The following is a 16,043-nucleotide window of genomic DNA, read 5'->3' on the forward strand; positions in this document are numbered from 1 at the left end:
GTGAAAACTTTATAGTTTTCAAAGTGCTTTCATTTATCTGGCTTCATTTGATCTTCCCAGCAATCATGTGAATGAAAATAAAACAATTAATACTATCTCTATGTTATAAATGAGGAAAACAAAACTTAGTCATTTGACAATCATTTGTTGTTGTTACTGTTCAGTCGTTTTAATCATGTCTGACTTCATGACCCCCTTCGGGGTTTTCTTGTCAAAGATACTGGAATGGTTTGCCATTTCCTCCTACAGTTCATTTTACAGATAAGGAAACTAAGGCAAACAGGGTTAAGTGACATGCCCAGGGTCATACAGCTAGTATCTGTCTCAGGCCAGATTTGAACTCATGAAGAGGGCCTGACCCCAGGCCCACCTCTCCATTCACTGTGCCACCTAGCTGCCTGATCATGTATTAAGTACCTACTAAGTGGACTAGTCATGTAGCCAGAAAGAGGCTAATCAATGGACAATCTACAAACTCCTTCAGTATGCACCCATGGCCAAGCAATCTAAAGGAAGACCCTCAACCAAGGAGGTGGATCCCCTATGGAGGATACATGGGAAGATATGAACAAGGTTGTGTGATAAGAACAATTTCTACCAGGGCCCCCTGACATGTAGACTAGGCTAATTCTTTCTGTAAAAGGTAAGGAAGCTGTCCCAACACTTAATAATTCAGGAGGTAAGCCTAAGTCCATCACCACTGACTGGCTTTTTGGTCACCTTAGGACATAAACACAGCCAGCCCACATGGAGTTGGTCTCTTCAGAACTGGCAGTTCTGTTGACCAGCTGTATTTCTACGTGGATAAGAAGGGACTATGTCTTCCTAAACAACTGTTTTATCCTTACTGAGCACCTTTTAAATGCAACAGCTAAGTAAATCTCCTTTTGCAAACTGATGAAAGACCTACAAGTTTTCATTTATTATAGTCCTGAACCTGAGCTACCAGCTTGGCTTGGCTGACCCAAATTAAGACTAGTTTATTTTATTATTTTTTCCATATTTAATTATTTATTTAATATTTTAGTTTTCAACATTGATTTCCACAAGATTTTGAGCTGCAAATTTTCTCCCCATTTCTACCCTCCCCCTCCCCACTCCAAGATGGGATATATTCTGATTGCCCCATTCCCCAGTCAGCCCTCCCTTCTGTCACCCCACACCTCCCCATCCCCTTTCCTGTTACTTTCTTGTAGGGCAGGATAGATTTCTATGCCCCATTGCATGCATATCTTATTTCTCAGTTGCATGCAAAAACAACTTTTTCTTTTGAGTATCAGATTTTAAAACTTTGAGTTCCAAATTCTCTCCCATCTTCCCTTCCCACCCACCCTCCCTAAGAAGGCAAGCAATTCAACATAGGCCACAAATGTGTCATTATGTAAAACACTTCTACCATACTCATGTTGTGAAAGACTAACTATATTTCCCTCCATCCTATCCTGTCCCCCTTTATTCAATATTCTCCCTTGACCCTGTCCCTTTTCAAAAGTGTTTGTTTTTGATTACCTCCTCCCCCTATCTGCCCTCCCTTCTATCATCCCCCCTTTTTTATCCCCTTCTCCCTACTTTCCTGTGGAGTAAGATACCCAATTAAGTGTTTGTTATTCCCTCCTCAAGTCAAATCCGATGAGAGCAAGATTCACTCATTCCCCCTCACCTGCCTCCTCTTCCCTTCCTGAAGAACTGCTTTTTTTGCCACTTTTATGTGAGATAATTTACTCCATTCTATCTCTCCCTTTCTCCCTCTCTCAATATATTCTTCTCTCATCCCTTAATTTGATTTTATTTTTTTAGATATCATCCCTTCATATTCAACTCACCCTGTGCCCTCACTCTCTCTCTCTGTCCCTCTTTATATATGTATATATATATATATGTATATATATATATATATATATATATATATATATATGAATTACACACATCATCTTTCCATGAAGGAATGTAAACAAAACGGTTCAACTTTAGTAAATCCCTTATGATTTCTCTTTCTTGTTTGCCTTTTTATGCTTCTCTTGATTCTTATATTTGAAAGTAAAATTTTCTGTTCAGCTCTGGTCTTTTCACTGAGAAAGCTTAAAGTCCTCTATTTTATTGAAAATACATATTTTGCCTTGGAGAATTATACTCAGTTTTTCTGGGCAGGTGATTCTTGGTTTTAATCCTAGCTCCTTTGACCCTCAGAATATCATATTCCAAGGCCTTCAGTCCCTTAAAGTAGAAACTGCTAGATCTTGTGTTATCCTCATTGTGTTTCCATGATACTCAAATTGTTTCTTTCTAGCTGCTTACAGTATTTTCTCCTTGAACTGGGAACTCTGGAATTTGGTGACAATATTCCTAGGAGTTTTCTTTTGGGGATCTTTTTCAAGAGATCATTGGTGGATTCTTTCAATTTCTATTTTACCCTCTGGCTCTAGAATATCAGGGCAGTTCTCCTTGATAATTTCTTGAAAGATGATGTCTAAGCTCTTTTTTCAATCATGGCTTTCAGGTAGTCCGATAATTTTTAAATTATCTCTCCTGGATCTATTTTCCAGGTCATTGGTTTTTCCAATGAGATATTTCACTTTGTCTTCCATTTTTTCATTCCGTTGGTTCTGTTTTATAATACCTTGATTTCTCATAAAGTCTCTAGTTTCTACTTGCTCCAATCTAATTTTTAAGGTGGTATTTTCTTCAGTGGTCTTTTGGACCTCCTTTTCCATTTGGCTAATTCTGCCTTTCAAGGCATTCTTCTCCTCATTGGTTTTCTGGAGCTTTTTTGACATTTGGGTTAGTCTGTTTTTTAAGGTGATATTTTCTTCAGTATTTTTTGGGTCTCCTTTAGCAAGTCATTGACTTGTTTTTCATGGTTTTCTTGCATCACTCCCATTTCTCTTCCCAATTTTTCCTCTACTTCTCTAACTTGCTTTTCCAAATCCTTTTTGAGCTCTTCCATGGCCTGAGACCAATTCATATTTTTCTTAGAGGCTTTTGATGTAGGCTCTGTGATTTTATTGACTTCTTCTGGCTGTATGTTTTGATCTTCTTTGTCACCAAAAAAAAGATTCTAGAGTCTCAGTCTGAGTCCTTTTTCGCTGCCTGGCCATGTTTCCAGCCAACTACTTGACCTTGGAGCTTTTTGTCAGGGTATGATTGCCTGTAGAGTAGAGAGTATTTTGTCCCAAGCTTTAGGGTCCAAGCACTGCTCTTTTCAGAACTACTTCTACTTCACTGTCACCACAAGCTCTGCCACAGCAGTGCTCCTCCTCCCCCAAGAACCGCCAACCAGCATTGCGACCCAGATCCAAGCAGGGCAAAACAAGCCATGTACTCCCACTCTGGTCTGCCACTTGATTCCTCCCACGGTGTGAGCCAGGGACTCTGGAAGCAGCTGACACCAGAGCTCTGGAAGCAGCCACAGGAGCTTCCTGATGCAGCTATCACCACCCCCATACCACCTCCACCTCCCTCAGGGCTGGGGCTGCACCACTTTCTAACCAATCTAGCAGTTTTCCCACTAACCTCCTCCATGTTCTTTGGCATTTGTGGGTTGAGAAGTCTGGTAACTGCCACAGCTCAATGATTCATGGCCCTAAGGCCTGCTCCAGGCTGACTCCTGGTGTGATCTGTCCTGGCATGGCCCATGCTGGGCTGAGCTCTGCTCCTAGCACCCTGTGATAGACCCTTCTCAGGAACCATGCAGGCTGTCCTGGGCTAGAGACCTGCTTCCCTCTGCTATTTCATGGGTTCCGCAGCCCTAGAATTTGTTCAGAGACATTTTTTACAGGTGTTTGGAGGGATCTGGGGGAGAGCTTAAGCAAGTCCCTGCTTTCCAGTCATCATCTTGGCTCCACCCCCCCAAGACTAGTTTATTATAAAGCTCACAGGATGAGAAAGCAAAGATGTATTATATTCTGTACTGTTAAGGATAGTGCCCATGTCAAATCATGGAGCCATCCAAGTATTTGAGTGCAAAACACTATGATCCCAGAGGGTGAATAATTTGTCTAAGATTCCACGACTTATAAATGGATAAGCTAAGGCTAGAAGAGAATCCCAGGTCTCTTACTCCTAACCCAGAACTGCATCATGCTATTGCTCACTATAACACATTCCACAGTGATGACTTACCTATCTGCTTGTTATTCAGAGCAGTTAGAGGCAAAGCTACCTCTCCATTGAAAAAACAAACTAGACATTTCTTTCATGGTTCCTTAGACTTCATTCTCCAATAATAATAATTAATTAAAGATACTGGTCTGATGGACTTTTGAAAGTTGTGCCACAGAAAAAGAAAAATTGAGTTCCAGGTCATTTGGTGAATGTCAAGAGCTTTCTATACAGCTGTGTTCAAAAAAGAAAAGATTTAGGTTTCTTTTTTCATATAGGAATCCTGATTCCCAGGTTGTCACAGAGGTAGAAAATGGTGAACACAGAAGGGAGCCTCTGAACAAACAGTCATGCATAGACACCAGAAGTAGAAAAAGAAAAAAGAACCCAATAATAACAACAACAAAAACCCAAAGAGCTCAGCTCTGTTGCTGCTAGAAACAAAATGATTCCTTGGTACTAGCCTCCATCACCCTGGTGCATTACCACTTCTGAGGCTGCACAAATGCTTCATCCATATTTAGGACTCCTCTTGAGTTTACTGGCTTTGTTAATTTCAAGTAGCACATCTCACGTGTTTCATTGAACAAACCTCCACTGTTTACTAGGTGCCCTCTTCTCTTCGGATTCTCAGATCCAACTCATTTACACTGTATGTGATGCAGCGTCATAAAGGAAGAAAAAAAATCTAGAACACTCTAATCTATGGCTACAGCAAACCAAATTCAAAAGGAGGCATGAATCTCTTGATTAGAGCTGGAGCATTTAGGAATGCAGAAAGGTTTTGTCAGTATGCATGATCTAAAGAAGACTGGTGGTTCATCGGGCAGCCATGTGGTGCGGTAGATAGGATGCCAGGCTCGGAGTCAGGAAGACTCATCTTCTTGGGTCAAATCTGGTCTCAGACACTTACTAGCTGTGTGACCTTGGGCAAGTCATTGTACCCTGTTTGCTTCGGTTTCCTCATCTGTAAAATGACCTGGAGATGGAAATGGCAAACCACTCTAATATGTTTGCCAAGAAAACCCCAAATGAGGTCATGAAGAGTTGAACACAAATGAAGCAAATGAACAACAACAAAAGGGGGTTGATGCAAGTGTTACTCTTCAGGTTCAATTGTTATTTCAGTTTAATTTTGAGATCAGTCATTCAATCATAAATACTTGACCGGATTCCCCACTGCAGAGACAATGCGACATGAGAATTATGGTACCCAATCCAACTGTTTCATAGAACAAGAGTGTTATTCAATCTCACTTGCTCTGCTTACCAAGCAAAACACAAGACATTTAGTGTTAAGATTAAAAACTCAACAAGGGAAGTAGGATTCCTTTCATTCCTTGTAGTCAGCATGTTGAAAAGAGGAATCCATTAAGGAGAAACTATTATGCAATTTAATCGAGCAAGAATTATTTATGAAGAAAACAATTACTATGTGTCCAGCAATGTGTTAGATGCTGTACAGCACAGGGAAATAAAAAAAATGTGTTCCCTGCCCTCAAGCAGCTTTATATCTAATTGGAGCAAACAACACTAAACTTTTATACTTCCTCCTGCTCCTGTATCTCATGTAATGCTCTTTTTCTGCACATAGCAGGTACTTAAAATCTTTACTGAATGATCAAAAACCAATCTGGGATGATACGGTAAGAACATATTAACACAATAAAGTTAGATAATTAAATGTCAGTTGAGAGGTACAGATGGTGAGTGCCACAGTAATTTACAGATGGAAGAGAATATGTTAGACTGGAGTGATCACAGAAGGCTTCATAGAGGGCAGCTTGGGCTGGGCCTTAAATTATGAATAGGATTTAGATAGGCAAAGAAAATGATGGAAGGCATAATAATACCATTTGTGAACAGGAAAGTTGGAAGGTGAAATTTGGGGGGAGGGAAGAGAAGAGAGGAGAATGGAAAATAGAATGATAGGTGATGAGTCCATTTTGGATAAGTACATAGAAATGTTTAGGAGTGAGAAATATTGAGGTGGATCTTAGATAAGAGGCAAAATATGAAGATATGGATTTCAGAGCCATCAACAGTAAGAGAGAAGTTGACACTGTGAAAATAGATGAGCTCTCAAAGAAAGAAAAGAGAGATGCCAAAAAGGTGGTATGATAAGTATTGCTGGATACTACTTTCCAGAATTTGTTAAAATAAACCAATCGGGGCAACTAGGTAGTACAGTAGATAGAGCATCAGCCTTGGAGTCAGGAGGACCTGAGTTCAAATCCACCCTCAGACATTTATTAGCTGTGTGATCTTGAGTAAGTCACTTACCCCTGATTGCCTCCAAAAATAAAAATAATCCAACCAATACAAAGGGAAATTGGATGCTTGTGACACCTAGACCTAGTAGGTCAAGTGGGTCACTGAGAGACACTGACCTAGAAGCAGGAAGACTTGGATTCTAATTCTGCCAAACAAGCTGTTTGATCTTGAGGAAGTCCATTAATCTCTCCAAGCCTCTGTTTCCTCATCTGATTTTTTAAAGTATTTAGGAGAAGGATGTGTATGAAATGATGAACATGTAATAACTCACAGGATTATTATGAGGATTGAGTGAGATAAATGCATGTGAAAGCGCTTTAACTGCAAGGTTTGTACAAATGTAAGGTCTTTATTGTAACTATTACTGAAAAACTTAGCAGTAGCAAGAACTATCCAGAGTCCCGTTTTGGTTTTCTTTTACACATGTGTAGGAGGAAAATCAAATCAGTGTATTACACCATCTTTGGCCTGTTAGAGAAATATAGAAGCTGTTGAAATTTAAATGAGCAGAACTGCAAGTCAGCTTAAAATTTCTCACCAGTTTCCTACTCCTAAGTGTTATCAGAGCCTGGAATTTGTCTCGGTCAAAGACTCTGATTCAATGCTAAAAGCATCTCTGTACTTTGGCCCCACGACTCACAGGGAGATCAAGACTGCCAATCATAACAGGATCATGCATATGAATTGTGTAAATAAGAATTCTGAAACTCTTTGGAATTGAGAATTTTGACTGTTTGACCTTTCTTAAACCATTATTTATCACTCTAAATACAAGATTGTAAACTCCAAGAGGTCAAGGACCATGTGTTATCTAAACTTTTCACCCTTTTCTCTCCTCCTCCCCACTCAAGCACCTAACATATTGCTTTTTCTGAACATAATAGGTACTTTAAAATTACTGAATAATCAAAACACAGCCCAGTGCAGCCTTGACTTGGCTGACCTAACTTGATTGGCTAGTCAGATATAGTGGAGAAATTGAGCTTTTGTCAAGCTGATTGATGCATGCTTCAAGGATACAAAGGATATTGTTTTATTGGAAAGATGGCAGTACCGGGGGCATCTTGTTCTCATGTAGTTTTTACTGGAACCCACATGCTTTCCCATTTTAATCTTGCCAGTATTTGTCTTGCTGGTATTTTCACTAGTAATATTTAATTTGATTCTGCCTGAACATCTGGAGAACGGGTGTGGGATCCCCACTTTGGCAGAATCTGGAACATTCTGACATGGAGATGGATATCATTGTGTGTTGAAGTTATTTACATAGGATAGCTTCAGTTCTTCTGATTCTGTGCAACGGCTTTTCTTTGCTATATAGTAGTTTCGTATTTCAATAAAAGGAAAAAGGAAAACCCATGGGGAATGAGGGAGCAAAGTCTGATAAAGAGCTTCCCTAAGTATCCTTTACAAATTGTTGATATTATGGGGGCACCTTATGCCACTATTGCTATAAATAACCCTTTGTTTATGAAAACCCTTACTTTTTTCCCCTGAGATTTAAAATGAGGAGTAAAATTTAGCCTCTGTTTTATAACCAAGAAAGCATTCAGAATGCCTAGAAAACTTAATGCCTGTACCAGTGATTTAGGTACCTAATCTGAGCCATTCTATGTTTTGTCAGCAGATCTCATAATAGGGGTTTCACCAAGGAGTTCTTTTTCAGGATTCCATAGATACTACTGCTAGAAAGAAAAAGATATCTTTTCGGAGGCTACAGAGTTTAATGATAAATGGATCCCACTAAACCAAAGGGGGAAGGGAAATAGCTTACAATAAAAAGAAATCAAGTAGGCTTTAGATATGAATGTCTTTCTCCAGTTAAATGTATATTTTTGTATGTTTCCAAATTTGGAGATTTCATCTTTGGAAAAATGTCTCATCAATTTTTAGGAATGGAATGCTGACCATTAGCAAGCAAAGTGCTGGTATATTGACAGAATTGCAGGAATTTAGTGGGAAAGGACTTCAGAAGTCATCTAATTCAAACCAGACCTGAAAGAAATCTCTACTGTCATTTACCCAACAAATAGCCATCCAAACTTTTCCTGAAGCCCTCCAGTGAGGGGTATCTACCACTTCCCAAGGCAGTCCATTCAACATTTGGACAGCTCCAATGGTTAGGGAGTTTTTGGTGACATAAAGCTTAAATTTTCCCTTTTGTAACTTCTACTGGTTGTTTCTGGTTCTTCCTTCTTAGACAAACAGAACAAATCTACTCCATCTTTCCCATGACAGCCCTTCAAATTTCTAAAGAGAGGTATCAAGTCCCTCTTAAGTCTTCTCCTTTCTAAGCTAAATACTGCCAGTTTCTTCATCTAATCCTCATATATTTATTATTTAACATGTACATTGGTATTCAACCCTGTGTCAGAATGTTCTGGATTCTGCCAAGTGGGGATCCCACACCCACTCACCAGATGTTCAGGCAGAATCAAATTAAATATTAAGTCCATATGCCAAGGACATAAGGTCCTCCAATATCCTGGATATTCTTCTGAATGCTCTACAGCCGTGGTGTCAAACTCAATTAGAAACAGCTCCCAGTGGGCGGCATATTGACTTAGAAAATCTATCTATGTTGTATTGTACTTTTACATAATTTGTTAACATTATCTATTTTTTTAGGGAGTTTTTCAGCCTGGGCTGTGAATTTGACACCTCTGCTCTATAGTTCATCAATGTCTTCCTTAAAGAGTAAAGCCCAAGACCAAACACAATTTTGTAGATGTAGGACTATAACCACTTTACTCCAAAGTGGTATCTTGTTTTCTATCATGAGACTTCATAAATTATAACTCTGTTATATAATTTCTAATATATAGAGATAGCATGGCATAGTTTGTAAAAAGCATTGACTTAAAGTAAAAAAAAAAACTGGAGTATGCAACAGGAAATCTAATCACAAAATACCTCAGTATAGTATTCTAAGATCTTCATTTGGCTAACCTAACTAAACTAGTTGGCTACCTTGACATAAAAGAGCAAAGGTTCTAGTCCCAATTTTGCCCCTAAATAGCTATATGACCTTAGACAAGTCACCCAAACAATATGGACATTGACTTCTTCAGCTGTATAATGAGGGAGTTGGATTAGATGACCCCTAAAATCTCTTTTGGGCAGATAGGTGGTACAGTAGATAGAGTGCAGGGCCTGAAATCAGGAAGACTCAGTTTCTTGAGTTCAAATCTGGCCTCCAACACTTATTAGCTGGGTGATGCTGGACAAGTCACTTAACCCTGCTTGCCTTGGTTTCCTCACCTATAAAATAAGCTAGAGAAGGAACTGGCAAACCACTCCAGTATCTTCAATAAGAAAACTTTAAATGGGATCACAAAGAGTCAGACATGACTGAAACGACTGAACAACAACAAAATCCTTTCAGCTTTAAAATCATTGCCATTATGATGTATCATCTCACAGTTAGGACCCTTGATCTATTAAAGTAACTGCTATGGATTATATTCAATAAATATTGATTGATAATGACCAGGGAGAGCTGAATGAATGGTGCATATTCCCCAAATGATGGTGTCCATGAAAGTGCATGATTATAGTGCCAGAGAAAAATAGCAAATAAAATTAATTCTTAATTATTATTCTTCACCAGGTAGCCCTCAAATATCATGTCAATGACTAGAGATGACTCCAAGTATTTATTCTTTTCCCTCCGCCAAAGACCTATCCAAACATAATAATCCCTTTAAAGAAAAAAAAATAAGAGAAAAATCAGTAAAATGGATTGATCGACACATCAAAAAATTCTGAACCTCCCCCCTCTGCAAAGGGATGGGCATGCCTTCTCATACCTCTTCTTTGGGGAACAAGTTTATTCTTTGTAATTTTGTAATATTCACTTTTGAGTGTTCTGTAGTTGTTCTTTCCCTTTACACTGTTATCATTTTGTATATGCATAATGTTTTACTGGCCATTTTTTATTTCACTCTGCATCAGATCCTATAAATCCTGCAATGTTTCTCTTTATATATCAGTAATATTCCATTACAGTTATGCACTACAGCTTACTCTTCTGTTCCCCATCAATGAGCATTGACTTTGTTTTAAATTATTTTTTTATAAAAATACTGTTACAAATATTTTTGCATATATGGGAACTTTTTTTCTTATCAATGACATTCTTGAGGTATAAACCAGAGAGGAGAATCATTGGATTAAAAGGTATGGCAATTTTAGTCACTTTTTGCATAATTCCAAATTACGTTCGTCATACCAATTCACAGATCTACCAACAATGTGCTAGTGTGCCTATCATTCCACAACTCTTCCAACATTAACTATGTCCATTATTTTTCTTCTTTGCCAATGTTCTGGGAGGAGGTAAAACCCCTGGGTTGTTTTCATTTTCATCTTTTATTATCAGTGATTTGGAACATTCTTTCATATTGCTGTTAATAGTTTGCAATTCTTTTGAGACCCATTTTTCATATCATTCGACCACTCATCTATTGGAGAATTGCTATACACACATGCATGCATATATACATACATGCACACACACATATATATATACATACATATCTATGCCCTTAGCATAATGCTATGTATCAAGTAATAAATATTTAATAAATGTTTGTCTATGATGATGATGATTCACAACACAGGTGTCACATAAGGAATCCAATTATTCAGGGGAAGACATCTAGGAAAATATTCCACTATGATGATTCTGATCATTTTTCTCTCTAGAAACTTTTAGAAGTGCTATATGACCCTCTTATTCAATCACTTCTATTAAGGTTGACTGACACTTTTTCAGGCAAGGATGTAAATACATGAGTCAAGACATAGCTAAACTTTTATACATATATATGTATAATATATAAGTATATATCTACATGTGTGTACTGTGAATAGTACCCGTATCTTAGTGGAAGACTATTTTAGGGGGTAGCAAAGTGAGGTGGGATAGTGCACAGTGGGTTGTGAGGGCAGGACAGGAGATAAATGATACCAGCTAGCTCAGGTCAGAGTCAGTAAAGAAGCCCGGCCCATAGGCTTTGTAAGAGCTATTCTGATGGCCTCAATTTAGTTAAAAGAAGAGAAGATGAGTAGGAGAGGTTGCCTAGGAACTGGTGGTATCACCAGCTGATCGTTGGTGCCCTGTGCTTGACATGGTTCCACTGCCACACACACAAACCCTTCCTGGATGGCACTTCTTGAACTGTGCTAGCACTTGAAACAATGACCTATGTTTTCAAACATTTTTTTAAAAAATGTGTTATCAACATAAAGTGCTACTAAAGAGAAATAGGTGTTTATGTACAGAGTAAAGTAATAACACTTCATTACATCTATTCTTTTGTGTTAAAACTCTCAGAAATTTCTAACAGGTTTTCTGGGCTGGGTTCAAGAAGTAATAAACAGCTGGTATCTATGCAGTTTATAATGATAGCTACATAATGAACTAAGCTGAGTTGAAGAGTTCAGTGTAAATGCTATGCCATCTTTATCTTCCTAAGGCTCTTATCTGGAGGATAACATTTCATTAGTGTCCTTGCTCTCAATAATAAATGCCCTACACTTTTTAAACTTTTCTAGGATTTACACAGTTTTACAGAATCACAAAACATGGGAGTTTAAAAAGACTTTAGAAATCACCTGGACCAGTGATATCACACAGGTGGCCACAACCCTCTTGAGTGTGACCCAAACTAGATTAAGATGTAGTTCCTATCTGATTTTAACGTGCTGATGTAGCAATATACAAATCAATATTAATAATTGCAATAATATTATATTAATTAATAACAGCATAATGATATTATAATAATGTAATAATAATAATATTGGTATATAAACATGAATGGCTTCCTAAATCAATATGTGGCCCACAGGGATCCTCATATACAGTTTAACGACACTTGTTTCTATTTGAGTTTGACCCCATTGATCTAGACCATTTTCCCAGTTCTCTTTTACAGCATCCTGGAGAGACGTCCAATGAAAAAATGACATTAGTGTACATTATGAACACAGCATAGAATAAAATAAATATTTAGTGGCAGTCACCACCTAGAAGAAAGGATAAATACTTTATGATGCTACCAATATTTTCTCTTTGTTATATTCCATGTCAATTTGTTCTTAAACGACTTTCATAAAAATATGTGGGAAAATGTATTTAACTGTATCTTTATCTCCATCTGAAATACTAGCTCTTTTAGAAATTACTTCTGAGTAACTCTCTAAAGTTGTTGTTTTCTTCTAAGCCAGGTCACTATTCACAAATGAAGTACTGATAAGAAGGAAGTGAAAACACAAGTAGCTTCTCAGAAAAAGAGAGGCAGAAGAAAGCTGGAAGAGAAATTTCCAATCGGTAAAAACATTCCCAAGAGACAGAAACACCACCTCTCTTTTCCTTTGACTATTTCACATACAAAAAGAGGAAAGAGATGCTTTCACAAAACCTGTTGGAAACTGCTTCGGAAGCAATCTTTGAAAGAGGGGAATAAGCCATGGAAATCATTCTTTAAGTCTTAGGGTAAGACCAGAGTGAGATAAAGTTATAACAACAGCTGTTAAAGATCAGTGAGAAATGTATCAATTATTCATATGTGTCTGTCTCCTTAAGAAGCCTAACATACAGTGCTACTATTTTGCTATTTAATATTTACTACAATGCTCTATTTTTATATATTCCTTTAACTAAGCCCTGAATATGGCATTACTGTGATCTACACCCCAGATAAAATTATGAACCTCCTTCTTAAAAAAGGCAGTTAGTATAGTGGATAGACTAGATGTGGAATTAGGAAGACCCAAGTTTGAATTCTACCCATTTACTAGCCACATGGCTTTGGACTTAAGTATTAAGTATTCTTAAGTACACTTAAGTATTCTGTGCCTCAGTTTACTCATCTGCAAAATGAAGGGTTTGGGTACCATGACCTTTAAGGTCTCTTCTTACTCTGAATCTATGACACTAAGATCTTTTACTTCATAGTAGGTGGCTATTATTACAATTCCACCACCAACTGATGTCAGTGTCCAGAAGAAAATCCCTGGGAAGTGGAGAGTGGGAAAGCAATGTACTGAGCATGGAATTCACAAACCCACGTGATAGCAAAGCCTTCCAATCTAAGTCAGTCCTTAAGCTACAAGCAGCTTTGAGTTACTCTGTCCTTCCTCGTAAGTAGTTCTGAATGATAAAATAAGCCTCATATAGAGGGAATTATATTACACGCGAAACACTATAGAGATCACTGACCTGTCATTGAGTTTTCAGACGTGCAGAGCTGTTCTCTCAATTTTTCCACATCATCTGGATGAACCTGTTCATAGAGGGTGCTACCAAACCATTCAGACTGGGGTTGGTTCAGAACTGGCGTGACTGAATCAGACACATAGATAACTCTCCCAGTTTCAGCAGCAACTACAAACAGAAATCCATCAGCAGCCTCGAGAATGAGATGTTTTAGTTCCTTGGAAGAAGAGATTACAATTAGGAAACTCAAAAAAGCAAACACAGATGCAAGCTCACTTTTCTCACTGTCTCTGACTGTCTGATGGTTATGTTATGGCCACCCTATTTATGGGAATATTCCACTATATGGATGACTTATAATGCATAGACACCACTCGATTTGTTTAGAAAAGGAGACTGGTCATCTATTCCTCCATCTTCCACTCTGTTTTTTTTTTTTGCAAAGTTAACCTTAGGAACTTGGGACACAATTAGCACATAGAAGGCCCTTAATAAATGCTTATTGACTCATATTGACTGACTGCTATGGAGCGGGCTCCTACATCTAGTACAGAACCACTAGTAGTACTGATTCTGTTCATTGTAGCAACACTGTCTTTTTGTGAATATTCAAATAGTGTCAGTATTACAAGAACAGCATATGCCAAGAGCAACCGAAGAAGGAAGGCCCGTATGTACATCTGCCTGCCAACTGTTGGTCACGCTGCTTCTCACTATGGTTTTCACCTTCATTTTGTATCCTCTTCCTGTCCCTCCCAGGCTGAATCTTTGTCCTCATGATAATATGACAACAACAATCATGATGTAAAAACAATCCCCTTTGATCGTGTGGTCTTTTTTTTATTTCATGAGGCCCCCATTCACATTCATTATTTGTGTGCTGCAGCTGAAGGGGGCAGGGCCACACTGAGAATCAAGAGCTTTCTAATCCATTGAGAAGCGGTGTAGCACAGGGGGTAGAGGATGGGAGTTGGAGTCAGGAGGACTTGGACCTCTGTTACTTTATCTGGGAATGACGCAGTTGGACATGATGACCTCTCAGATCCTTTCTAACTCCAAATTTCTGATCCTAAGATCTCAGTCTTGTTGTTGCTACTAACTCATTATAGAGACTAGGACAAGTCACCTCCCCTCTCTGAATTCTGTTTCTCCTGGTTATAAAATGAAGGGACTAGGGCAGCTAGGTGGCACAGCGGATAGAGCACTGGCCCTAGAGTTTGGAGGACCTGAGTTCAAATCCAGCCTCAGACACTTGACACTTACTAGCTGCGTGACCTTGGGCAAGTCACTTAACCTCAAAAAAAATTAAAATGAGGGGACTGACTGGTCTCAATGATCTCTAAGTCCTCTTCCAGTGCTACCATTCCAAGATTCATTTGATTTTCACAATAGTCCTATAAAGCGAGTAGTGTAGATCACATGGCCCCCAATTTATGTATGAGAAACTGAAGGACTGGGAAGGGAATTCCCAGCTCACTCAGCAGGCAGGTGTAGAAGAGCCAGGACTATTGCATTTTCTGATTTTGGAGTGCAGAGCTCCTATGACCACTATGCCACAATGCCTCATAAAGATAAAACCTGGAGAAACGGAATACACACCCTAAAATGCCTCTTAGGTCTTAGAGCTATTTTTAACTGAAAGCAGGAAGCTGTATGGAATCAATTATGGTTGCAGAATGCCACACATCATCTTGCTGAATGGCACTAAATCAGTTTCACTGAGACCAGTTCATACTGTCTAAACAGCAGAGGAATGAGGTGTAGCTTCCTTCCTGATGCAAGATAAGGAAGTTATTGCTACTTGGTCTAAGAAGATCAGGCAATATATATGCACATGATCCTGACTAGTTTTTCTACAGGTAGATAGATAATATATCAGGAATGTGATTAAGAGCTTCAAAGTGACCAGGTTGTCAATTTAATTTAAAATGTATTTATTTGATCGCCTACTATATACAAAGTATTGCTTACAGATTTTCTGCCAGGCCCGGATTAGTGAGAATAATGAATCACTGTGAAGTGGTGGCACGCATTCAAATTTGTACTAATTGAAGTTATAATTCTCTAAAATATGGTAACCATTTCCAGCTCACTAGGAATATGCAGCATAAATTCAAACAACAAATAGGCATCTGGCTATACTTTGCATCTTGTTATCAAAGGCAGAAACAAAGATAGGCCAAGTGATATATAAGAAGCAGCAGCATAAATGTTGGGTGTTCTTTTGAGGAACTAACTGTCTGGTTAAATAAATCAGTTATTCAGGGAATAGAGGTCAGAGACGCATGTCTGGCGTAGTGGCAAGCCTCACAGGGAGATGCATTTAAAGCTGGACCATTTTAGTGACTGGGTTTACCCGTGAGGTCCTCTATAAAAGGGAGGTTTTATAAGCTTCTTGAGGAAAGGGCCCCATTTCATCATTACTTTTTATATCTGTTACTTGACT

General features: G+C 38.5%; 1 protein-coding gene across 2 annotated transcripts in view; it reads right to left on the reverse strand.

Annotated features, from left to right (window-relative positions):
• Positions 1-16,043, reverse strand: part of ARNT2 (aryl hydrocarbon receptor nuclear translocator 2) — a 260,460-nt gene that overhangs the window by 142,994 nt on the left and 101,423 nt on the right. For both annotated transcript variants that reach the window (XM_036737135.1, XM_036737136.1), the window contains exon 5: positions 13,601-13,814. In XM_036737135.1, the coding sequence (XP_036593030.1) occupies positions 13,601-13,814 (214 nt within the window). The remainder of the gene's footprint in view (positions 1-13,600; positions 13,815-16,043) is intronic.

This window comes from Trichosurus vulpecula, chromosome 8, assembly GCF_011100635.1.
Source record: "Trichosurus vulpecula isolate mTriVul1 chromosome 8, mTriVul1.pri, whole genome shotgun sequence".
NCBI classification, from domain to species: domain Eukaryota; kingdom Metazoa; phylum Chordata; class Mammalia; order Diprotodontia; family Phalangeridae; genus Trichosurus; species Trichosurus vulpecula.